This window comes from Polypterus senegalus, chromosome 3 (genome assembly GCF_016835505.1).
Source record: "Polypterus senegalus isolate Bchr_013 chromosome 3, ASM1683550v1, whole genome shotgun sequence".
Lineage (NCBI taxonomy): Eukaryota > Metazoa > Chordata > Cladistia > Polypteriformes > Polypteridae > Polypterus > Polypterus senegalus.
In genome coordinates this window covers 23,431,057-23,457,912 of record NC_053156.1, presented here as the reverse complement: position 1 = coordinate 23,457,912, position 26,856 = coordinate 23,431,057, and the positions used below count along the sequence as shown (strand labels likewise).

General features: G+C 42.7%; 1 protein-coding gene across 3 annotated transcripts in view; it reads right to left on the bottom strand.

Moving 5' to 3' along the window:
• bin2a (bridging integrator 2a) overlaps window positions 1-26,856 on the bottom strand; it is a 137,578-nt gene that overhangs the window by 17,670 nt on the left and 93,052 nt on the right. For all 3 annotated transcript variants that reach the window (XM_039746788.1, XM_039746787.1, XM_039746786.1), the window contains 6 exons: window positions 21,435-21,529; window positions 20,865-20,960; window positions 20,609-20,716; window positions 20,433-20,518; window positions 19,307-19,382; window positions 10,395-10,477 (listed from right to left, as the gene is read on the bottom strand). In XM_039746788.1, coding sequence (XP_039602722.1) covers window positions 10,395-10,477; window positions 19,307-19,382; window positions 20,433-20,518; window positions 20,609-20,716; window positions 20,865-20,960; window positions 21,435-21,529 — 544 coding nt within the window. The remainder of the gene's footprint in view (window positions 1-10,394; window positions 10,478-19,306; window positions 19,383-20,432; window positions 20,519-20,608; window positions 20,717-20,864; window positions 20,961-21,434; window positions 21,530-26,856) is intronic.

The following is a 26,856-nucleotide window of genomic DNA, read 5'->3' as shown; positions in this document are numbered from 1 at the left end:
AATGGTCATAACTGGAAGCAGTTTTTCTCCATTTACTGTAATGGAGATGAGCTTCAACGCCGTGGGGGCGGAGTTTCGTGTGACATCATCACGCCTCCCACGTAATCACGCAGTACATAGAAAACCAGGAAGACCTCGAAAAAGCGCTGAAGAAAACATGCATTATATAATTGAGAAGGCAGCGAAACAATAAGAAGCGAGCGAGTGACATATAAAACCATATTCATGAGTTCTGCTACTTCGGAAACAAAGCACGATGTAAACCTACACTTTAAATTAAGTTCATAGACAGGCTGCTGCTGGCGTTTGTAATTTAGTGCCTGCCCATATAAGGCCGTCCGTCAGCGGCAATCCAATAGCAAACTCCCACTAAATATTCACGGGTGAAGGACTGTGTTTATGGAGAGGAAGATGAGTTGGTCAGGGTGGTGTTTGACACAAACTCAGCGAAACTGCGAGAGAAAGTTTTAAGTGCCAGGACTAAGGTAACATTAAATACAGCTATGGACATAGCACGAGATGGCACCAGCACAGCTGGGAACCTTCGATGCAAGTACACCAAGCGGCTCACGTGAACTGACGCAGTGCGCAGATAAAAAGCAACAGTTCCAAAGAGCGCTGAACAAAAACCGAATTACACAATTGAAAAGGCAGCAAAAAATATGAAGCGTCTGATAAGCATATTCATAAATAGCTACTGCGGAAACAAAGCACACGGTGGAAAAAGTCAATGTCCCGCTAAAGGAAGACAGTGTAAAAAAAAAAAAAGCGTGCATGCAGTGTGTCAGGTCTCAGATAAAGAAGAAGACGAGCTGTTTATTGATGCAGTAAGAAACGAATCGATGAATGAAACCTGTCATCTTTACAACGATTGACAAACACGGAATGTAACTTGAACACAACACATCCTACAAATACGAACCTGATTGAAAGAAATAATGATAATCAAATCCTTGATGACAGCAACACTCAGTAACACTCACAAAACAAATACTGTATATTGACAGTCATGTTACGTTATTTTTAAAATGTTCCCTTTTCTTTTCTAGCTTTTTAACACACTACTTCTCGCTGCGATACGCTGTATATATATATATATATATATATATATATATATATATATATATATATATATATATATATATATATATATATATATATGCCGATCTACATACTCGAATAATGGATACTTTATTCACCATCAATGATTGTTTTGGTAAAGCCATACTCAGTGCATTCATTAGATGAACGGTAAAAAAGTAACAGCGAGGGGAGGATGCAGGCTGTAGTGCGCGTCAACTCTATTTGAATTGCGCGATCACATTTGAAAAAATATATCTTTTCAAGTTCTATTTAGTCCATATGTGTCAAACTCAAGGGCCATGGGCCACATCCGCCCGCGTGTAATTATATCCGCTCAAGAGATCATTTTATATACTGTATTATTGTTATTAAAGCCCGGGTATATGAAGCGCTGGTAACACAATAAACTACAGATCCCATAATGCAGCGCTTCAGCCACCTTGCCGAACAAGTTATTGCGAAGCTAGCTCACACGATGCTGAAGAGAAAAGTTGATTCTGAAAATAGAGCCTTTAAAAACCGATGGGAGGCTGAGTATATTGTAACAACCCGGCAGCAAGCGCTGGCGGAGTGACGCCTCATGGGTAATTTATGTAAATAGTTTGCGGGGAAATTATGGGTAATTTATAAAAAGCTTATTGTATGTCGGAATTTACGTATTGTCATTTGTGTTGTAAATAATGGTGTGTTTGTATTTAATTGGTTGGGTGGGTTTGGGTTATCGCCGTCCGGGGTTATTTATTTTGTAAAAAAGTACCAATTTATTGAAATGTGTCTTCGTGCTTGACCTTGGCAATGGCCGCGCAATAATGTTGAGCTTTTGTTTCTGACTATCTTCTGTAATAAAAGATACAACAGGACAGAGCTGTTTATTTGCTAAGATGTTATCTAAGCAAACTACCGAGACACTCGGAGTCGTGCGGTGTATGGGGCACGAGTGTTCTCTTTCTTAAAGAGCTGGGTGCAGTTGCGTGCATGGCGCTGGCAAGCCGCTAGCCGACAGCTTCGGAGAGGTGCACGGCAGAGTTCGGCTCGAAATCTTAAAAGACTCCTCCACGGGTCGCTACATTGGTGTCAGAAGTGGGAGACCAGGCTGTTAAGAAGACGCCGTCATGGAACAGAGTCTTGAAGAAATAGAGCGTGCCATCTCGGAAAATAGCGTTATGTTGGAGCGCCTGATCAGCAGAACTGCACGGAGAATAAGGACAAACTGGCCTGAGGGTGCCAGTATTCCCCGGACAGTGTTGCGATCTTCTAGGCACGGCGGAATGAACCTGTAGCTGCCGCAACGACACCCCAAATCACCAGTCGGCCGGTCCTCCCCACACGGTCACCCGCTAAGCTGCCACGATACAGCGGGTTGGCGCCCTAGAGCCATACCTTGCACAAGTGGATCTGGCTGCTCTTCACAATGGTTGGAGCTGCGAGGAAGCTGCAACACACTTGGCCCTTGCCTTGGAGGGTCCCGCACTTCAGGTACTCATCGACCTGCCGCCTGAGGAGTGTCGTGATCTTCAGGCCCTCACCGATGCTCTCACCCGTCGTTTTGGACAGAGAACCTCAGCGGAACACAACAGGGAGGAGCTGACAAACCGACATCGGCGTGAAGGTGAGAGTGTGGGAGCATTTGCAGCTGACATCAGGGTCTATGTACGGAAAGGTTACCCTACTTTCTCGACAGCAGCAAGGGAAGAACTCAGTGTTCATGCTTTCCTGCGGGGCCTTACACCAGAGCGTCTCCGTCAGCACGTCTGTCTGCTGTCGCCCAGACATTTGAGTGAGGCACTACGGGAGGCTGAACGGGCTGAAGAGGTACTACAGCTTGGGTCTCCGGCACGTCAATCATCACGCCCAAGCCGGCTAACGAGCAGTTGGCGAGTGGTAGAAAGGGACCAACCTGAGGGTGTGGAGGTCAGTCGCCCAGCCATCATCATCCCTCCGCAATGACTGCCCTAAAGTGGGGCTGTGGGTTTTCAGGTGGACTGTACCTAGACTGCATTATAGACGGACGGCCATGCAGTGCCTTAGTGGACACGGGTCCACTATTTGTCTATTACAGAGAGGAGTGTTGCCGAAACAGCTGGTCCTCTTCCAAAAGACTGGACTCCTTCTAACATCGAACTGCGCGCGTTACGGGTGAACGGACAAAATGCCGGAAAGAAACTATTGACTGTAGTAGTAGGGACGAGCCAGACCAGCCACGAATTCTGGCTCATGGACATTAAAGACAAATGCATAATTGGGTTAGACTTGCTGGCCCACTGGGGAGCATGTGTTGATGTGTCCAGGGCCATCCTCCGCGTAGGTAATGAGACTGTGTCGCTCCAATCGGGCTGGAATCATCCTGGAAGGGCTGTTAGCTTGGATTTGCCTGGACACCACGGCTCACCGGCTCCCGACCGTTGTTCGGAAGATGCAGGGACTGAAGAAGACCCCCAGGAGAGTATTGCAGCTCAGACCAGTGCTCCCCAACGGTTTTCCTCACACGACCACCCATCCACTGAGACGGTTGCTGCTGTGGAAGAATTGGGCCATCGAAGTGGTGAACAGCTGAGCACGCCACAGCAGGAGCAACTCCAGAAAGTATTGAACGACTTTGTGGACATTTTGCGGCTCGAGAAGAGGACTGCACCAGAACCTCGTTAGTCAAACACCACATTGACACTGGCCACGCCGCCCCATTCGGTTGCGCCCCACAGATTGCCTCTTGCAAAACGCCAAGCTGCCAAGAATTGATTCGCGAGATGGTAACCAACGACATCATTGAGCCTTCTGACAGTCCTGGGCCGCACCCATGGTCATGGTGCGGAAGAAAACGGGGTTGGCGCCTTGTGTGGACTTTCGTAAATTAAATGCAGTCACTCGAAAAGACTCTTACCCATTGCCTCGCATCGATGATGCATTGGACTATGTGGCTGGATCCCGTTGGTTCAGCACTTTGGACTTGCGCAGTGGATATTGGCAGGTAGAACTGGCAGCAGAGGACCGACCCAAAACTGCATTCACCATCGGACAAGGGCTGTGGCAGTTTAAGGTAATGCCGTTTGGACTTTGTAATGCGCCGGCCACGTTTGAAAGACTAATGGAGCGGGTCCTAAAGACATTCCCGAACCCGTTGTGTGGTCTATTTAGATGACCTGCTGATTCATGCCAGAGACTTTGACCAGGCGGTGCACAATTTAAGGGAGGTCCTGACCGCCATTTGTAGCGCCGGGTTTCGGTTAAACCCTGAGAAATGCAATCTTCTCGCCGACAGACTCAGTTTCTAGGGCACGTAATCAGCGAGTGGGGTGGCTACAGACCCGCGAAGGTGACTGCCGTGAGCAACTGGCCCCACCAGCCAATATCACTGAACTGCGGAGCTTTTTGGGTTTAGCCTCCTACTACCGAAGATTCGTAAAAAACTTTGCGACCATTGCCAGCCCTTTGCACCGACTAACGAGTAAGGGCCAACAGTTTGGGTGGACGGAGGATTGCACAGCCGCCTTCCAACAGTTAAAGGCTGCCCTCGTCAGCGCGCCGTCCTGGCGTACCCTGACCCCAACCAACCTTTTGTGGTGGACACTGGCGCTAGCAATGTGGGGATTGGGGCCGTGCTCTCACAGAAGGGGGAGGCTGGAGAAAGAGTGATAGCTTATTACAGCTGCAGCCTCAGTCGACGGAGAGGAATTACTGTGTCACTCGGCGGGAACTGTTGGCAGTGATCCTAGCGGTGCGGCACTTTCGGCCCTACCTATTGGGCACTAGGTTCACACTGCGGACTGACCATGCTAGCCTCACCTGGATGTTGAATTTCAGGCAACCAGAGGGCCAGGTGGCAAGGTGGATGGAGATTCTACAAGAATATGACTTTGAGATACAGCACCGACCGGGACGGCAGCATGCCAACGCTGATGCCCTCTCCAGGCGTCCATGCCTCAGCAATGAATGTCGATATTGCCGCCGACAGGAAGAAAGGGGGCTGGGGCCATCGTCCGCATCCGCAAGGATAGATGACACTGTTGGAGTAGGGGAGCCGTACACTATTGACCAATTGAGGCAGTTACAGGCGAGCGATCAAGCACTAGAAAAGGTAAAGGGCTGGTTGGAGACACAAGAACGTCCCGACTGGCAAACCGTGTCGTCACAGGGGCCTGAACTCAAAATACTCCACTCTCAGTTGGGCAACTTGGAGTTGCGCGATGGCGTAATCTACAGGCGGTGGCACGCACCCGGGGGAGGAATTGACCGGCTACAACTACTGGTTCCCCAGGCTTTGCGCGCCGAGGTCCTCCGATGGGTCCACGGAGCGGCTGGATCCGGACATTACGGGAACGCTAAGACAGTGCGTCGACTACGGCAGCGGTTTTATTGGCCCGGGTGTCGGCAAGGCGCAGAGCTACACGTCCACTGCTGTGACGTCTGCACTGCACAAAAAGGACCTGGTCAACGTTCTCACGCGCCATTGCAACGATACCTGGTCGGGCACCCATGGAGAGAATTGGCGTGGACATACTGGGTCCTTTTCCTGTAACGGAAGCCGGAAATCGCTACGTTTTGGTAGCAATGGACTACTTTACCAAATGGCCAGAGGCGTATGCAGTTCCGGATCAGAGTGCCCCACAGCTGCCCAAAACTCGTGGATGAAATGTTCACTCGATTTGGAGTTCGGACGAGCTCCACAGCGATCAGGGCGGAACTTTGAGAGCCGTTTGTTCAGAGAGGTGTGTCAGCGACTGGGGTGAAAAGACCGGACCACCCCTTCACCCACAAAGTGATGGATTGGTCGGCGATTTAATCGCACCCTGGCCACTCAACTGGCAATTCTGACCAGTCAACACCAGCGGGACTGGGACCAACATCTGCCTTTGGTCCTATGGGCATATCGGACAGCAGTGCAGGAGTCGAGCCAATGCACGCCAGCGGGCTGATGTTTGGAAGGGAACTTCGCGCCGGTGGATTTAGTGTTTGGCTCACCCCCTGAGCCTGAGATTATTGGTGGGCCCGAAATGGATTATTTTAGACGGCTAAAAGAGCGGCTGGACACCGTTCATCGACTGGCCAGGGAGGCCCTGGAGGGAGCTGGAGCACGCCAAAAACGGGCTTATGACTCGCGGGCTCATGGCCCGACGCTGAAGCCAGGGGACAAAGTGTGGGTATTTTGCCCGCAACGGAAACGGGGATTGTCCCCAAAACTAGCCCACCATTGGCAAGGACCGGGAGAAATATTGGACAAAATATCGGAGGTAGTTTTCCGAGTCCGAATGCCTGGGCGAGGCAGGCGGGTGGTGCTGCACAAGGACCGTTTAGCACCATACCACCCACTGGCCCCAGAGCAACAACAACTCGAAAATATAAGCGGTTCTCCAACCTCCACCCCCGGCACCGAGTCAGACAGTGACAGGACTGAGCCCGACACCAGTGATGGCACCTCCGGCAGGACAAAGCGTGTCCGTCGACGGCCAGGACATTTACGTGATTTTATCTGTGATGAGTAGGGTTGTGGGGACACTAACCCTCTTAGGAGGGGGCTGTGTAACAACCCGGCAGCAAGCGCTGGCGGAGTGACGCCTCATGGGTAATTTATGTAAATAGTTTGCGGGGAAATTATGGGTAATTTATAAAAAGCTTATTGTATGTCGGAATTTACGTATTGTCATTTGTGTTGTAAATAATGGTGTGTTTGTATTTAATTGGTTGGGTGGGTTTGGGTTATCGCCGTCCGGGGGTTATTTATTTTGTAAAAAGTACCAATTTATTGAAATGTGTCTTCGTGCTTGACCTTGGCAATGGCCGCGCAATAATGTTGAGCTTTTGTTTCTGACTATCTTCTGTAATAAAAAGATACAACAGGACAGAGCTGTTTATTTGCTAAGATGTTATCTAAGCAAACTACCGAGACACTCGAGTCGTGCGGTGTATGGGGCACGAGTGTTCTCTTTCTTAAAGAGCTGGGTGCAGTTGCGTGCATGACGCTGGCAAGCCGCTAGCCGACAGCTTCGGAGAGGTGCACGGCAGAGTTCGGCTCGAAATCTTAAAAGACTCCTCCACGGGTCGCTACAATATGTTTACTGAACCCGTGTGTCTCATTTGTGGAGCTAATGTGGCTGTAATTACAGAATTTAATCTAAGACGGCACTATGAGATAAAACATCAGGGTAACCTGAATGCAATGCAGAAGATACAGAAAGCAGCATAATTAAATAAGAATCTGACACTTCAGCGGACGCTTTAACCCGTGCACAATCACAAAGTGATTTCAAGTGAAGCTGCTTTTATGGGAGACACAAATGCACCAGTGCAATTTGCCCCACTTTCCCTGTTGCCAAGTAATGTTAAACCAAGTCGTCACTACGGTGTTCCCAAATCGCACTTTGCTGATAAACTGAGCGCACTGAGTTTGCACGCTTTGGTGACTTTGAAGAACAAAAAAAGTCCGTCTACATGCGGCTCGAACCTTGTGCATGTTTGGTAGCACATATCTGTGTGAGAAGCTCTTCTCAGTGATAAAGACTAACAAAACAGCACACAGGAGTCAGCCTCACTGATGAGCACCTGCAATCCATCCTGAGAATCTCCACAACACAGAACCTCACAGCAAACAGAAACGAACTTGTGGCCAAAAAAAGATGCCAGGCGCCCAGCTCTAAAATGACATATGAGCAAAGACAACTGAATGATTTGATTTGTTATTGCTGAAAGGAACACATTTTATTTATATTTCCAGGTTTTGTTATGCAGCATGTTCATATTTGAATTTGTATAATTTTGACAGGTATATTTTTATGGAGAGCAAATTCTTTTGGGATATTTAAAATCTAAGTTTATTTTTTATATAAAATTACATAAGAGTAAAGAAATTTGAATGTTTGTTCTTTTAACGTTTACTTTATTTCTAACTTGTATAATTTAGACAGGATATATTTTATGGAGAGCAAAATATTATAAGTTGTTTAAGGTTTGAGTTGATTTATTCAGGAATAATATTCCTGTCTGTTTTACCATTCCTACCAAAGATATTTCTGTCGACTAAATAAAAATTCCTTCTATTTAAAATTTAAATAGAACTTGAACAAATACGATAGTTCATAATATCCACGCAGACTTGCAATGTAAGAGCGGAGTTATCCGTTTTAACAAGCAGCATATTGCACTGATACTGAAATAGCTGTGTGTGTATATATGTAGATATGTATGTATATGTATATATATGTATTTGTGTATATATGTAGATATGTATGTATATGTATATATGTTTATATATGTGTATATGTATAGATATGTATATATATATGTTTATGTGTGTGTGTATAAATATATATATATGACAACAACACTCATCACTCACAACAGTGACAAAACAATTACATTGACAATCATGTTACGTTATTTTCAAAATGTTTCCTTTTCTTTTTCATAACTTCTTTAACACACTACTCTCCGCTGCGAAGCTCGGGTATTTTGCTAGTCTATTATATAGTGCCATTCATATCTATCTATCTATCTATTATATAGTGCCTTTCATATCTATCTATCTTTAAAATCCCATTGGGTGGCATGATGACCTTTCAGTGTCAGCAAAGCTTATTTTAGCTGTCTTGGCCAACATGCAGCTAGCATGTAGTCTGGATCTTAGGTAGCTGCTGACTTGATGCATTTTGCCTAAAACAACAAAGCTCAATGGAAAAAAAAAATTAATATCACCTGCATTACAATTTTGCTGTAACTGCACAGGAGGGGAAGAAACAGAACTCAGAATTAGTTTATCCCCATCATGTTATTCCCTGACTTCCTTCTCTTGTCCACATCACTGAACTGGCATTTTGCAGTGCAAAGTGTCACATCATGTCCCACATACCCAATGTATTGTCAGCTGCCTTTTATTTATTTATTTTCATTTTTTGACACTTCTAGGAAACAATAATAAAAATTGAATCAGGATTTTATTTATTTTTGTGGCAAGTGATGATATCTGGATTTATTTTGTGCATTACAGGTTCAAAGGTGGAGTGCAAACTGAACCCCATTCCATTTTCTTTTTGATTTCGTCACTTTGTGCACACAGAAAATCCTATTTTTGTAAAGGCTGTTTTTTTAAGAGTTTAATTTATTTAAGAAATGTAAAATTCACTTGTGTCTTTTAAGGAACTACAGTATGCATGAGCCATAATCACCAGTTTGCAGATGCATGCCAAGAAAAAAAAAATGAATAATAATAAAACGCTAAAAAAAAGTGCAATGGTAAAAACATATGCATATCACCCAGAATTTGTAGCCTACAATTGAATATACGGTATTATGGGTAACCAGATCCTCCCTGAAAGGAAATGGAATGTCTCCCGTGGGGAAGCAGGGACAGGGAGGCAGGAGTGCCCAAACATGTTTAAATCTGCTTATACACACATGACAACTCTAGAGAATAAAACCAAATAAATTGAGCCTTCAAAGCCACTCATATAATAAAGCTCCTCTTTATTACTTGTCTACTTTAAATAACACCTTATATACTTGCTGGGGGCTTATTGCTATGTTATAGCACTATCTACGACCGCTTTCATATCTGATAGTTCAGTTGAATCAGAAAGCCCTACACAGCCACTCAGATCATATTTTATTTATGTTGCTGAATGATATGTGACCAGTGCTATGCTTGCATAAATTGGCCTGCCTGGCACACTTACTCATTTTGGTGGCATCTTTATGTTTTTGGTATTGATATGTGGAGTGATATCTCTGCATTCTCCATGGGAAATAAAACATCTGCCTTCAAGTGTGTGGCACATCAGTTGGATGTTCTCGGAATCAGAGTATTTTTTTTTCCAGAAATTTAAATTCTCTCTGAAGTTCTTTGTTAAAGAAGCACAAACGCGTAGTCGCACTGACGGATTCGGCACATGGCTGTCGCAGAACTAAGGAGACTGATCTCACACTTCTGCTTCACATCATAAATACAGAATATCTGATTGGTCTTCTATTGAATTTCCCCTTGGGATTAATAAAGTATCTATCTATCTATCTATCGCCTGTTATGATTAGAATTAATATTATTGGTGATTTTAATGAATTGAAGGTTACATGCTCCAAAGTGTTCCTTCTACAATGACTGCCATACTGCTCTGATGATGAACTAAGAAATGAGATGCGTTTAAAATATGGGACAAATGAGGATTTTATAAAAAAAAAAAAAAAGAGATACCAAAATGGAGCAAAAAATAAATACTTGACAGCCTTGGTAATTGAATATTCAAATATATGCTTATTTTTAATATGAATATTCAAATCTAACTTTTGGCTAATTAACCAGCTCTAGAGCAGAACATGTCTGGACTTACCTGGGAACACCTTTGATGATAAAGACCTTGTTGGAATGCTGAGACTCCAGCTTTGTCATCACATTGTAAAGGTCGTGGTTGAGCTGCTCATGACACAGACAGAGAGAGAAAGAAGAATGTGTCAATGGCTCTGGAAAAAAAGGATGTACAATTTTTTACAAAGCTACTGTCACCACAAAATGGCACATGAAAAGATGCATCAAAATCGCATGGGTCACACTGACATTTTTCCAAAATGAGAGTTCTATGTAGTAATTCTGAGCCATTTCGACCAAAGCCAGTGCTAGCAAAAGGCAAAATCGTGCTTAGCGCTAGTATAGAACAGAGTGAGGCTGGCCAAGTGTGGTGTCATGTACAGGAATCCTGACGTCGGGTGCAACGGAGTTCTTCACGTTAGAGCAGGTGTAGAAACAGAAACAGAAATAACCACGCCAGGTTCTATCTAAACAAGAGGGTCAACCACACAAGATATGGTAGATCATTCATACTAGCTCTGTTCACAGATTTCCATAACATAGCTGCTTTAGACTTGATGCAGTTAAAGTATATTACAGCAGATTACATTGGGAGCTGTTCTCTCACATTACAGCATCTCCAAACAAGGGTCCACACCTTCACCAGATCTGATTCAACACCATGTTCAATGCCACATTCAGATTTGTGAACCTGAAGAGTGTCATTTTGAAGTGGGACACCTAAGTTGTACTGCAGCAGATAAGTCCTGTCTATCCAAATTAATGAACTGATTAATATATATTAGGAGGAGCCCATTCTGACATCTTTGTATATAAGGTGGGAGTTAAACCTGGATGGGGTGCCAACCCATTGTTGGACACATTCATAGACATACAAATTTAGAGCTGCCAATGTACCTAACCCGTGTGCTTTAATGATGTACCAGTAGGACACATTTGTGCAATAAAACAAAAAGACACATAACTCACACAGAAACCTGGGGAGAAGGTGCAAACTCCATAAAAACTGCAGCTGTACCCAGGATTCAAACCCAGAGTTCTATGGAAGCAATATTTAACACTAAGCACCTGTGCCAGCCAAGTCCTGCAACTGTGCAGCCATACCACATGCACTTCAGAAGAGGTCAAACACCCGAAGTGAAGCATGTTTGGGCTTAGCCAGTATTGGTAGGGAAGATCATCCAGTAAAAACTTGGGTTGCTGCTGGAAGAGGTGTTGGTGAGGCCAGCAGGGTGTGCTTACCCTGTGGTCTGAATGTGGATCCCAATGCCCCAGTGCAGTGATGGCGACACTGTGCTGTAAAAAAGGCACCGTCCTTTAGATTAGACTTAAAACTGAGGTCCTGACTCTCTGTGATCATAAAAGATCCCTGGGCATTCTTCTTAAAGAATTGGGTGTTCGCTAATGTCCAGGCTAAACAGCCCACCATGGCCTCATCATTCGGACTCCCTAATCATCCATTGTCTCCAACTGGTGATCTCTCACACCACTTCACCACCTAAAAACTAATGTGTAGTAAGTGTACTGGCTCAAAAATGGCTGCTGACGCATCATTCAGATGGATGCTACACATTAATGATGGTTGAAGTGTCTCCCCACTCACTATGAAAAAGCACTTTGAATAGTGAGAAGAGCAAAATATAAATTTAAAGTATTATTATTATTCATAAAACATCTGCTGAAGACAAGGGTTAAGCCAAATGCCATATACAATATACCATATGAGAACCACTACAGATAAAATACAGTTTAGACGTGACACATCTAGAGTCAATGCAAAATTATACATGGTGCCACAGTGAAATACAAAGCCCACCACTGAATGTAGCTTTTAAACCAGCCATACTACAGCCCTTTGTCCCTTGAATTTCGACTTCCTCAATATAACTGATGGAGTCTGTGGTGGAATAATATTTAGAATACTTAGGGGGCTGTGCCCCCTGCTTGCATAACTCGACCACCCCTACAATAAAACCCCTCCGCCCCCCGGGCTCGCTTCACGTTTCTGCCGCTCGCTCATGTTGTGCGGGGGGGTGGGGTTGATGGGTGGGTGTTGGGCTGAACGCACACTAAGGAGACGAGGTCGGATCAGCTGCTGGCTGTCTGCTGCTGCTGCCATGCTGTGTGATCTGCATGTCACGCTGCGAGACGATCATTTAAAAGCCTGTACAGCAGCTGCCCTTTTGTCTCACTGCCTTGTCTTGCGGGATGTTAAAATGTCTCCAAGAAAATCATGTCTCGTCTCCTTCCAAGCCTTCCAAGATATTTTTTTTTATAATAGAGAGATAAGTTGAAGAATATTTAGTATGCCTCTATTTGTAAGACATATAAAGCAAATGTAATATTAGGCTGGGTTTCAGGGGGCTTGTTTTATTTTATCAATGATGAGACCCAAAATGACCAAACAGAGTCAAGGTGTATTACTGAAGGTATAAACTGCATCCATACTTTATCTGCTGCAGGTAAGGTCAAGCAAATTCTCTCTGTTGCTGGATCAGGCCCGGTGTTGTGTACTGATTTTGAAAACACAACTGCTGCAGCTAAAGCATTAACTGAGGCTGGACCTTCCACCTTAGATTTGATGGGCCAGGCTCTTTATGGTCCAGAGTAACTTATACTATAACTCTTGTAGACAATGCCAAGTGGTGCTCGAGTTAGCGTGGACAAGATGCAAGACAAGTCACAGCTGTCATACACAAAGGTCTAGAATGCCACCAAGCCAGAAGTTCTACTCCAGGGATGTTAAACTGGGATCCTGGAGGGCTGCAGTGGATGCACATTTCTGTTCCAGCCACTTTAACTATTAAGCAATTACTGCTGCCAATGGAGCATACTTTTGTGTTTTGTATTGTTGGTTTTGAATTATGCATCATATAGGTTATGTACCGTCTGTGATGTTTAGCACTTTGAGCTACTGTTTGTATGAAAATGTGCTATATAAATAAATGTTGTTGTTTATTATTACATATTATCCTTTTTAATATGCCTCCATTCCTTGTGTTGTGTGGGTGGAGCCAGGAGGCGGGGCTTCTCTTTTGAGCCCTCTCTTTGGCTATGTAAGTCCAGCATAGAGTAACTCAAATCAGGGAATCATTGTGTTAGTTGGAGTTTCTGGGTGCGCACACCATGAAGATATGGGAAAGAGTGATGGATGCCAAGCTGAGAGGAGAGGTGGTGATCTGTGAGCAGCAATATGGTTTCATGCCAGGAGAGAGTACTACAGATGCAATGTTTGCTATAAGAGTGTTGACGGAGAAATACAGAAAAGGTCAAAAGGAACTGCAATGAGTGATTGTAGGCTTGGAGAAAGCGTATGAAGAGTGCCAAGACAGAAGTTATGGTACTGTATGAGGAAGTCGGAAGTAGCAGAAGAGTATGTGAGAGTGGTACAGGAAATTTATGAGGACAGTGCGACAGCAGTGAGGTGTGCGGTAGGAATGACAGCCTGGTTCAAGGGGAGAGTGGGATTACATCAACTATTGGCTCTGAGCCCTTTCCTGTTTGCAATAGTGATGGACAGGTTGACAGATGAGGTCTCTGTGCACTATGATGTTTGTGGATGACATTATGATCTGTAGTGTGAGTAGACTGAAGCAAAGCTGGAGAGGTAGAGGTACACACTTAAGAGAATGGGAGTGAAAGTCAGTCGGAGTAAGATGGGGTATCTGTGCGTGTATGAAAGGGAAAGTGGTGGAAGGATAGGACTACAAGGAGAGGTGGTGATGAAGGTAGATGAATTTAACTACTTGGGTGCAACAGTCCAAAGCAACAGAGAGTGTGGCGGAGAGGTGAATAAGAGAGTGCAGGCAGGGTGGACTGGGTAGTAAGTTGTATGGTTTGGAAATGGTGGCAATAAGGAAATGACAGGAGACAGAGCTGGAGTGGCAGAGCTGAAGATGCTACAAATTTCACTTGGAGTAACTAGGGTGTACAGGATTAGGAATGAGTATATTAAAGGGATAACACAGGACGATAATTTAGTGACAAAGTGAGAGAGGCCAGATTGAGATGGTTTGGGCACCTGAAGAGGAGAGATATAACGGGGCACCTGGAAAAGGATGTCGAGGATGAAACTGCCAGGCAAGAGGAAAAGAAAAAGCCAAAGAGGAGGTTTATGGAAGCAGTGAGGGAGGAAATAAAGGCAGTCGGTGTTGGCAGAAAATAATGTAAAAGACAGGGATAGATGAAGATGGATGATCTACTGTGGTGACCCCTAAATGGAAGCAGCCAAAAGAAGAAGACGTTGGAGTCCTGGGAGCTGGTTTGCTTTGGGATTTTTTTTTCCCCCGGTTTTACTGACTTCTATGTGGGTTACGATTAGAAATTGTGTATCGGGACTTGTATACAGCAGCATTGCCTTTTAAGCAACTCTATTTTTGCTCTGAGTCTATGATCATATATTTTTTTTAAATAAATTATAAAAATATTCTTAGTTTGCCCTACTGTATACAAACCAGGGGCTTACAATCATCCTCAACACTTGTGAGGATGATCTCATGATATATTTTGGAACATCTCTTGTTATTCTGTCAGCACCCCGCATCTGGTGCCTGCAAGGCTGGAAGAATGCAGCTAGCGGTTGTTAGACTAGTGGGATTTAGGGTGAGCCTCCTAGGGCAGGCTGGTTAGGTTGTCTCCCTGCCTTTATGGAGGGCTTACACTTTGTTATGCTTGAAACTCTATTATCACAGCAGTCTTCATTTTAATTGACTTGAGTTTTAAGATTCAAGACTCTTAATTATTCTTCTGTAGACAAGGCTCCACTGTTTCAAATCAATTGTGATAACTAGCCCATGTACTGTATATACAGATTTACAAAAACCTTGAAAGGGAGTCCAACCTTATATGAGGTGCTCTGAACTGGGACAGAACAAATGAATCATAGAAGAATATGGTCTTAATTGCATTTGCTAATTTTCACCACTGCTGCTAAAGAGAAGTGTTAAAGACACCAGATCTGTTACAACATCAAGTCCAATGCTTCATAACCACCTTCACATATCAGAGCTCATTGATGGAGCCTCCCTCATTGGAGTTGATGTTAAGGTCCTGCATTTGCTAACCTACACTTTGACTGTAGCTGTTGCAGACAAAATCTGGCAAAATATGAAGTCCATTACTATATAACTACAGTATTTCTGAAACCTCACAACGGAGGAAGAGTACAAGTGTGGACTAGGTGTTCTTCACTAGAGTTTGAGATGATCAAGTCCATTGCAGCAGGTACACAACTGCATTGTAGTGGTGAATTCAAATCATAGCTGCTGCCATGCCAGATGTGGTACAGTACAAAGTCTAATGATCTACGCATATTTCTATCAATCAGCATTTATTTATATAGCACATTTTCATACAAAAAAATGTAGCTCAAAGTGCTTTACAAAATGAAGAATAGAAAAATAGAAGACACAATAAAAAAATAAACATTAATTAACATAGTGGGCAGTGTGCACCATAGCTGACAGAGTCGTCGTATACTCTACGGAGCACTACGCACCACAGGTGCACTGGATTGTCATCATTCTCTTTAGAAATTGTTCTGAGAGGTTTAATGTTTCTTAATTATGACCTCAAATGTCAAATTTGAATACACTTGTTTTCAGATAATTTTTGTTAATGTTTTATTCATTTTTTTATAGCTTTGTTTTGCATTTTGCCAATTTTATGTGACATGAGAAGAGTCTGAAGATTATTGAGTGTCAAAAGATCAGAAGATGATCTTCTTAGACAGAAAGGTTTATCGGGTGCAGCAAAAGTTCAAAGCCAGGAGTTATAAATAAAATTAAATCAGGCAACCAGCTGCCAAAGGGGAAGAAGTTAATGAAGAACACTAGAGTCACCTTAGCAAATGGGAAACCGCAACAAAGAGAATATGAATAATTCTTTTTTTTTTTTTTTAAGATTATTGTGAGTTTTTGAGAGGAATTGATGTCATATGCTATTTCTTCAGCATGTATAAAAAGATAAATTTATACCTTGGGACAAATATGATGTTGCCTATCTAGGTATCTATGAAATGTAGGGCATCCTCTAAGGGATAAATCATGGCAAACTCATTGCATTGTCACACGTGTGTGCTTTGGGGACATCGTAAAGCCGTGTTTCCCAACCTTGGTCCTGGGGGTCCACTGTGACTTCAGGTTTTTGTTCCAACCAGCTTCTGTTTTTAATTGGACTCCTGGGCTAATTAAGTGATGTGTTATTTCCCAAGTTCTGTGTTTCAGGAACAATATAGAGAAAAGCCAAGCAAAATGATACCTTTTATTGGCTAACTAAAAAGATTACAATATGCAGATTACAGAAATTAGAAAACTTAGTTTGAGAGAGATATATATATATATATATATATATATATATATAACGCGCTTGGTAGATTTTAATATATGGGAATAATGTATTTTTTTTCTTTTTAACAATATTTTAATCTTTATTTTCATTCTTCTTTTCTAGGTGTTCTAATTGTTTAATTAATCCATTATTTTCTAATTAGTGGGTCTGATCCCAAAGTAGTTGCAGCCTTTGATTATTCAGTGTTGCTTGCCTGGGTGTTTGCTCTGCTGATTTTTAATTGTCATTAATAAGATACGATGAAGGGGAAAAACTGCACAGAGAAAGGGCAAAATATAATGAAATCAACAAAAGAGAGTTAAGTATTTCAATCTATAGCAAAAGCAGAAATATTTCTAAATGACTTATAAATGTAAGAATCATGCTGCTGTGCTTTTCTGAATGTAGAACAAATAAAAATAATACCAGCTAATGAAATGAGATCAGTCCTATAATGTGTTGTCACTGATTAGGAATCTGGTTGGAACAAAAACCTGAAGTCTCAGGGGGGCCACAGGACCGAGTTTGGGAAACACTGGCTTGAAGGCTATGGTGGTGGTCATTTCTCTCAGATCCACAGGGTGGCACTGTATACTAATGCCTCTTCTCGTCCTCCTTCTACAGATCAGATAATTGACAGAATATGGATAAGGTATCTAGTGCAATACCAAATCTAAAGCTATATATGCTATTTTGACACTTTTGAACTTGGATATACAGTAGACAGAAAAGCGGATGTCCAAGTAAATATATTGCAGCAGACCAGGTCCTGCAATGCACCATGTACTCCAAACCACAGGGTGCTCACTTACTGCAGAGATGGTGTAGGCATGGTATAACATTTTACTTGGTCCTCCATATTAGGACTTCACCTGCTCCTTCACTAAGATAGATAGATATGAAAGGCAGTACAGTTAGATCCTTAAATATTTGGACAGAGACAGCTTTTTTTCTAATTTTGGTTCTGTACATTACCACAATGAATTTTAAATGAAACAACTCTGATGCAGTTGAAGTGCAGACTTTCAGCGTTAATTCAGTGAGGTGAACAAAACAATTGCATAAAAATGTGAGGCAACTAAAGTATTGGTAACAAGTAATTGGACAAATTAAAAAAATGGAAATAAAATGTCCATTTCTAATACTTGGTTGAAAACCCTTTGCTGGCAATGCCAGCCTGAAGTCTTGAACTCCTGGACATCACCAGATGCTGGGTTTCCTCCTATTTAATGCTCTGCCAGGCCTTTACTGCAGCGGCTCTCAGTTGCTGTTTGTTTGTGGGCCTTTCTGTCTGAAGTTTAGTCTTCAACAAGTGAAATGTCTGCTCAGTTGTGTTAAGATCAGGTGACTGACTTGGCCATTCAAGAATTTTCCACTTCTTTGCTTTAATAAACTCCTGGGTTGCTTTGGCTGTATGTTTTGGGTCATTGTCCATCTGTATCATGAAATGCCCGCCGCCCAATCAATTTGACTGCATTTAGCTGGATTGGAGCAGACAGTACGTCTCTGAACACCTCAGAATTCATTCAGCTGCTTCTGTCCTGTGTCACATCATCAATAAACACGAGTGTCTCAGTGCCACTGGCAGCCATCACACTGCCTGCCTCCACCGTGTTTTACAGATGATGTGGTATGATTTGGATAATGAACTGTTCCATGCCTTCTCCATGCTTTTTTCTTGCCATCATTCTGGTAGAGGTTGATCTTGGTCTCATCTGTCCAACAAATGTTTTTCCAGAACTGTGCTGGCTTTTTAGATGTTCTTTAGCAAAGTCCAATCTAGCCTTTCTATTCTTGAGGCTTATGAGTGGCTTGACCTTGCAGTGCACCCTCTGTATTTACTTTCATGGAGTCTTCTCTTTATGGTAGACTTGGATATCGATACGCCGACCCCCTGGAGAGTGTTGTTCACTTGGCTGGCTGTTGTGAAGGGGTTTCTCTTCACCATGGAAATGATTCTGCGATCATCCACCACTGTTGTCTTCTGTGGACGTCCAGGTCGTTTTGCGTTGCTGAGTTCACCAGTGCTTGCTGTCTTTCTCAGGATGTACCAAACTGTAGATTTTGTCACTCATAATATTGTATCAACTTCTCGGATGATGGCTGCTTTCACCTGCATGGAGAGCTCCTTTGACCGCATGTTGTCTGTTCACAGCAAAATCTTCCACATGTGAGCACCACACCTCAAATCAACTCCAGGCCTTTTATCTGCTTAACTGATAAGACATAACGACGGACTTGAACACACCTGCCCATGAAATAGCCTTTGAGTCAATTGGCCAATTACTTGTGAGCCCCTGAAATGAAGGGATTGTGTTAAAAAAATACTTTAGTTGCCTCACATTTTTATGCAATCGTTTTGTTCACCCACTGAATTGAAGCTGAAAGTCTGCACTTCAACTGCATCTGAGTTGTTTCATTTAAAATTTATTGTGGTAATGTACGGAACCAAAATTCGAAAAAAGCTGTTTCTGTCCAAATATTTATGGACCTAACTATATATAACAAATAGAAAGGCATTATATAATAGATAGAAAGGCACTATATAATAGATAGATAGATAGATAGATAGATAGATAGATAGATAGATAGATAGAACTATTTAATTACCTTGCTCATTTCATTGTAGAAGATATCTCTCAAGTTTGAAATGTTCTGAAATACTGTGACGTAACATGCAATCCGGCTAATAAGACAAGACAGAGCAGAGGTTGATCATAAGGGTGAAAATACAAAAGCTAAACTTTATTTTTGGTATCCAATCCAATCCAATCCAATTTTATTTATAAAGCACTTTAAAACAACCAGCACAGGACCAAAGTGCTGTACAATAAATAGTTGATAGGTAAAACAACACAACATTCTTGCACATAAATAAGAATAGAATAAAAATGGTATAATACATAAATAAAACAGCCCTACAATAAAACAATATAAAATGGGATAAAATCAGCTAAAAACAACAAAAGTAAAATGAGCTAAAGCGAACTTCTCACAAGGTGTCAAAGGCCAGGGTAAAGAGATGGGTTTTTAAAAGAGATTTAAAAACAGACAGAGAAGAGGCCTGTCTAATCTCTAGAGGCAAATCATTCCATAGCTTGGGAGCTGCTACAGCCAAAGCACGGTGGTCTCCTCTAAGTTTACGCTTAGTCCTTGGTACATTCAGGAGCAGCTGATCAGCTGACCTGAGAGAGCGAGTGGGTGAATAAGGCTGTAAGAGCTCAGAGAGATAGAGTGGGGCAAGGCCATGAAGAGCTAAGCAAATAAAAGAATTTTAAAATGGATCCTAAAAGCAACGGGCAACCAGTGAAGTGTAACTAAAACAGGGGAAATGTGCTCAAATTTCTGAGTGCCAGTTAAAAGACGAGCAGCAGCATTTTGGACCCTCTGGAGATGAGTAATCGATGAGGCACTGACTCCTACATAAAGTACATTACAGTAGTCCAGCCGAGTAGTAACAAAGGCATGGATTACTGTTTCAAAATGGTGCTGGGAAAGAATTGGCTTTATTTTAGCCAACTGCCTCAACTGGAAAAAGCTTGATTTAATGACCAACTTAATCTGGCTATCAAACTTAAGATCAGCATAAACCTTGACCCCAAGATTTGTGACAATTGGCTTATTGGACTGGGCCAAGGAACTTAAAAATACACTTTAGTGGTCTCAGTGGGGCCACCAAAAACGATCATCTCAGTCTTTTTTTCATTGTATATAAACAACTCCTGTGGGCCCTCACCTGTAGTAGAGAGCAGGCAGTTCCTCCCGTAGCTCAGCGTTAATCTCTTCAAATACAGACTGCGCTTTATTAAATTCCTCTTCTGCCTGAGTGGAAATAGAAGAAGGGACAACTTGGATGGGACAGTCTTTATGTAGGAGCAGATGTGTTCATTTTAAGTAAAGTGCCAAAGTTACTTTGATGATTTTGGCTTCATCTTTCTTTTTGGCATTTTGGAGCGCCTCCAGATGATGTCGAGAGCTATCATAATCGACTAGCTTCCTGTTCCTCTTTGATACGCGGTCCTAATTAAGAAAAGAGTAAAATAAAAAGGTGGAAAACAGACTGAGCAAAGTTTAAGGATGAGTGAAATGAAAGCAGTATTGGATTATTAATTATTAAGCATAATCTTGTGGTCACACATCTACCAATTTTCTGTCTAGACGTACCTACCTTGACTTCTGGGAACTGGCCTACGTATGTTTCCATGACTCGCACTGCCTGGTCAGAGAGTTTCTCCTCAAAGTCATTCCACAGCAGATTATCACTCTTGCAAACCAGAATAGAGACAGCAAGTGTTATAAGACATTCTTCAACCATCCAGTCAATCAAAAAGTTCATTCATTTACTGAATCCTCCAATTCCATTGCTTGGCTACAGAAAGCCAGAGTCAGTCCATACAGGAATCTGCCTCGAATGAGACACACATTCATTTGTACACCTGGACTGCAATGAGGAAACCTGCATGAACATGAGGAGAGGATGCAGTCTCCACAAAGACATTGAGGAGGCCAAGATCTGAACCCAGAAACTATGCAAGGGACTGCCATTGACCTTTCAGGCACCATGCTACCTGACAATTTTTATTTGTTTTTTTAGTTTCATCAATGGCACAGAGGTAATAAGATTACAATAGTTTCAAGACATGCTTATCATTAATGGGTTGTAGACAGTGCTCCTTACCTCCTAAAACAAAAAGCAGAGCAGTGACAGATGTACAGTCTATGCTAGTGTACTTCTTACCTCCATGATGGTTTTGAGCTCTACATGTCCTTCCCAGTCTGGCTCATACACTTCCTGCAGGGACTCTGATAGCCTCTTGGAGGTTTCATGCATGACTGCCATTAACAGAAAAAAAAAACACTTTAGACTAATCTAGCTGGATGAAGACGCTCTAGTCTGACTGATAAAAGGAAACAGCTTCTAGATGACACCTGACTACAATTCCTGGAGGTATGGCCCTATGACACGACAACATACAGACAGTGAAACAGCAGATCTCTAAACTCTCGTTTTTCTGAGGTCTTCACATGTGAGGATGTGGATAACCTTCCAGTGATAAAAAGGACTACTAAGGAGGTACTGAGTGATTTGGAAATTGTAGAGGATGAAGAGCTGCTCAGATTAAATAGGATGAAATCAAATAAATCACCAGGGGCCTCATGTATAAATGGTGCGTATGCACAGAAACGTTGCGTAAGAACTTTTCCACGTTCAAATCGCGATGTATAAAACCTACACTTGGCGTAAATCCACGCACTTTTCCACGGTACCTCATACCTTGTTGTACGCAAGTTATCCGCTCGGTTTTGCAGACTGGCGGCACCCAGCGTCAAAGCAGTGCGACTGTTCCTGTGTGGTTACACCGTATTTTCCTGACGCGGCTTTATAAATAAACCGAAACTAACCGCATATTGTTTATTAGTGTAATGCATCTGATTGTAATTAACTCGTAACAATATAATGGTAGAGGGAACAGCCATAGTATTCCAAATACCATAACTGCTTTAGCGTTGTTACTCTCACTTCTTCTTCTTCTTCTTCTTCTTCTTCTTCTTTCAGCTCCTCTTGTTAGGAGTTGCCACAGCGGATCATCTTTTTCCATATTACTCTCACTGCACCACTCGGAGTATTTATATCACTGTATCTGAGTGTGAATCACAGCAGCAGCTGATCGGAAAGAGAATTATCGGGATACAGCTTTAAGGACACGCTGTCTCAGCTACTGCAAAACGTTTTAAAGCCTTTCCTGTACGGACCTCGCGGTTCAGAAACAGAAACGATATTTATAAGGTGAAATTCAGCAAAATATGTTTATTAAATTATACAGATAAAACTTTAACTTCATTTAAATAATCTATATTCTTCACTGGGAGTGTCGTTAAGGATAGAATAATTAAACATGTACTATGAAGATATTTCAATGTTCCTTAAACGTTTTGAAGAATCGGCTAAGCTTACAGATGTCTTAACGTCTATTACAGAGCTGATTGTATGGCGATCGGTTACTTGGGGAAAGAAAAGCACTGACTGCAGTGACGGCTACACCAATATATATTGAATATAAAACAGAAAGAGAAAATAACAACACAGCTAAAAACACAGCGACAAATTTCGGCAAAAGTTAAATGCTTGTGTCATGAGCACGAGGCGGCTATGCAGCCATCCACTGTGCATAAGCTACCGTACTGACATTGGCGGGCGAAGGAGCCACCGATTCTTCCTCTGCCCAGTGCCACCACAAGCCTAGAGCCCCCTGATTGTACTGCTGCAATAAATTATTTCATCGGTGAAACCCATGTTTAATAACGTGCTTTAACTCCTATCATCATGAAAATGATATCACGTATACATCTCAGTATTTTAGTTATTCAGAGAGCTGTAATATCACGAATGTAATGGACTCTGTGTCCAGTTGGAGGAAGAGAGCCGGTTTAAGAAGCAAGTAGTGATTCACACACATAGAGCACATAGAAGATCAAATACAAAACAAAGCATTTAACGTGCTACTTTAATTACGATGTGATTTGAGAAACTGGTTAATTAAACGATTTTAAGATGAAGTTTATGATGTTCTACTTTAATGACAAAATAAACTACGTGATTAAAGTGGAAATGTCGATATTGAAGTTGACATTTCGTGCTTTTTCCCTACTGTGTGCCTTTTTTCTCTGTACCCTAATAAGCTTTCATATGACACTCAGACAGTGGGCTACGACTCGGCTTTTCATGGCGACTTTGATATGTGACTTCTTTTTTATTTCCGGCACTGAGTTCTACGGACAGCGTTATAAATGAGGCCCCAGGACCAGATGATATTTACCCTCAAGTCCTTAAGGAGGCTAGCGAGTACAAATATAAACCCTTGACACATATTTTTAGGAAGTCGCCGCACAATGTGGAAATTCCAGAGAACTAGAAAATGGCAAACATCCCATATAAAAAGTGTGACCAGGCAGATCCATGCAACTACAGGCCAGCAAGCTTAATATGCAGCACAGGTAAATTAATGAAAGGGATTATTAAGGATGAGTGGCACAGTGGTGGTGGTGCTGCTGCCTCACAGGAATGAGAAGAGGATTCATGCCCCAGCGTAGAGTTTGCATGTTCTCCACGTGTCTGTAAGGGTTTCCTCCAGGTGCTCCAGTTTTCTCCCACAGTCCAAAGACATGCAAATTTGGTGGATTGTGGATACTAAATTTTCCCAGGAGTGTGGTTGGGATGTGTGTGTCTATGTGTTCTCCCTGTGATGGACTGATGCCTTGTCCAGGGTTTATTCCTGCATTGTCTCCTATAATAACAGGGATAGGCTCCAACAGACCCTGCATCCCTATTCAGGACAATGGGGTTTAGAAAATGATCCACTGAATTATTAAGGATAAGACTGCAAAGACTGGAGTTTTACTGAACAGTCAGCATGGGTTCAGAAGATTGAGGTCATGTCTTACTAACATGCTGGAATTCTATAAGGAGGCAACAAAAGGATACGATCAAAGTGGAGCAGATGATATTATTTATCTGGACTTTCAGAAAGCATTTGATGAGGTGCCACAAGAGAGGTTGGGCATCAAATTAAAAGAAGTGGGAGTTCAGGGTGATGTTTTTAGATGGGTGCAGAATTGGCTCAGATTCAGGAAGCAGAGGGTGATGGTGTGAGGAACCTCATCAGAACTGGCCAATGTTAAGAGTGGTGTCCAGCAGGGGGCAGTGCTGGGGCAGCTGCTATTTTTAATATATATAAATGATTTAGATAGGAATATAAGTAACAAGCTGGTTAAGTTTGCAGTTGAGTGAATTAGTAGATAATCTGGAATCTGTTAAATCATCACACAGGAAATTGGACAGCACCAGGCTTGGGCAGAGTTGTGGCAGATTAAATTTTATGTCAGTAAGTGTAATGTATTACACATATAAAGTAAAAAGGTTAGGTTTAAATATACAATAGGAGGATTGAAAATCGAGAGTCCACCTTATGAGAAGGATTTAGGAGTCGTAGTGCACTCTAAGCTATCAACTGGCAGACAGTGTTCAGAAGCCATTAAGAAGGCTAACAGACTGCCAGGTTATATAGCGCCTTGATGTGTGGAGTACAAGTCACAGGAGGTTCTGCTCAAACTTTATAACACACTGGTGAGGCCTCATCTGGAGTCCGTGGTGCAGTTTTGGTCTCCAGGCTACAAAAAAGACATAAACAGTGCTAGAAAAGGTCCAGAGAAGAGCGACGAGGCTGATTCAGGGCTACAGGGGATGAATTATGAGGAAAGATTAAAAGCGCTGAGCCTTTACAGGAGATGAAGAGGAGACCTGACTGAAGTGTTTAAAATTATGGAGTGAATTAGTCCAGTGAATCAAGATGGTGACTTTAAAATGAGTTCATCAAGAACATGGGGACACAGTTAGAAACTTCTTTAGGGTAATTATTGCGCAAATACTTGGAAGTATTTCTTTATACAGAGAACCACAGACATATGGAATAAGCTACAAAGAACTGTGGTAGACAGTAGAACGTTAGGGATCTTCAAAACTCAACTTGATGTTATTTTAGAAGATTTTAATGGATATGACAGGTGAGCTTTGTTGGGCTGAATGCTCTGTTCTTGTCTAGGTTGTTCCAATGTCAAAATGGATCAGAATCTCAAAGGAATATTTCTAACATATTTTGAAATCCATGTCATGAAACTTTTTGAGAGCAAAAGAAGGCTCTACCTACCTGGTCCTAAAAGTTTGTTCAGTATATATTGTCAGGGATGCCAGGGGCCATGACCCGGCCGGGACGCCAGGAGGGACCGGAAGAGGGTCAGAGCCCTGCCTGGACCACGTGGGGTTTGCCTTCCGGGTTGCTTTGGGGGCCACGGGTCGAGGGCATGGAAGCCCTTCCCTTTAGGGGCCCGTGGTCACCGCCAGGAGGCGCCCCAATGCCTTGGGGACTTGTTTCCCCAGCACTCCTGCCACACCAGGAAGTGCTGGGGAAGATTTATGACGGCGCCGGAGCAGCCGGGAGGCCAGCCGGCACTTCCGCCACACTTGGGCGTGGCCAGACGATTGCCGGGAACACCTGGGGCTCATCCGGGTCCTCCATAAAAGGGGCCGTCTCCATTCATTCGGGGCTAGAGTCGGGTGGAAGAAGGACGAGGCAAGAGGAGTTGTGGAGGCGGCCCGAAGACAAGGCATTGTGGCCAGGATTGAGACTGTTTTGGGGTTTGTGCACGTGACTGGGTCTGTGTGACCAATGAACTGGGGTCTTTGTGACCAAATTAGTGTAAATAATTTATATAATAAACGTGTGGTGGTTTGACAACAACATGTCCGCCTGTCTGTGCCCGGGTGCCGTTCACAATATATATATATAATATATATATATATATATATATATATATATCCACCCATCCATTTTATAACCCGCTGAATCCAACACAGGGTCACAGGGGTCTGCTGGAGCCAATCCCAGCCAACACAGGGCACAAGGCAGGAACCAATCCCGGGCAGGGTGCCAACCCACCACAGAACACACACAAACACACACTAGGTATAATTTAGGATCGCCAATGCACCTAACCTGCAGGTCTTTGGACTGTGGGAGGAAACCCACGCAGACACGGGGAGAACATGCAAACTCATCGCACGGAGGACCCGGGAAGTGAACCCAGGTCTCCTTACTGCGAGGCAGCAGTGCTACCACTGCGCCGCACATTTTTATGACAAACGCCATACTGAGGTGCTATATATATATAATTATGTGTGTGTGTATATATATATATATATATATATATAGAGATAGATAGATAGATAGATAGATAAAATCCCAGTAAGTGAGCAGATTGTGAAATACTCAGACCGGCCCGTCTGGCACCAACAACCATGCCACGCTCAAAATTGCTTAAATCACCTTTCTTTCCCATTCTGACATTCACTTTGGAGTTCAGGAGATTGTCTTGACCAGGACCACACCCCTAAATGCATTGAAGCAATTGCCATGTGATTGGTTGATTAGATAATTGCATTAATGAGAAATTGAACAGGTGTTCCTAATAATCCTTTAGGTGAGTGTGAGTAAGTATATATATATATATATATATATATATATATATATATATATATATATATATATATATATATATATATATATATATATATATATATATATACTGCTCAAAAGAATTAAAGG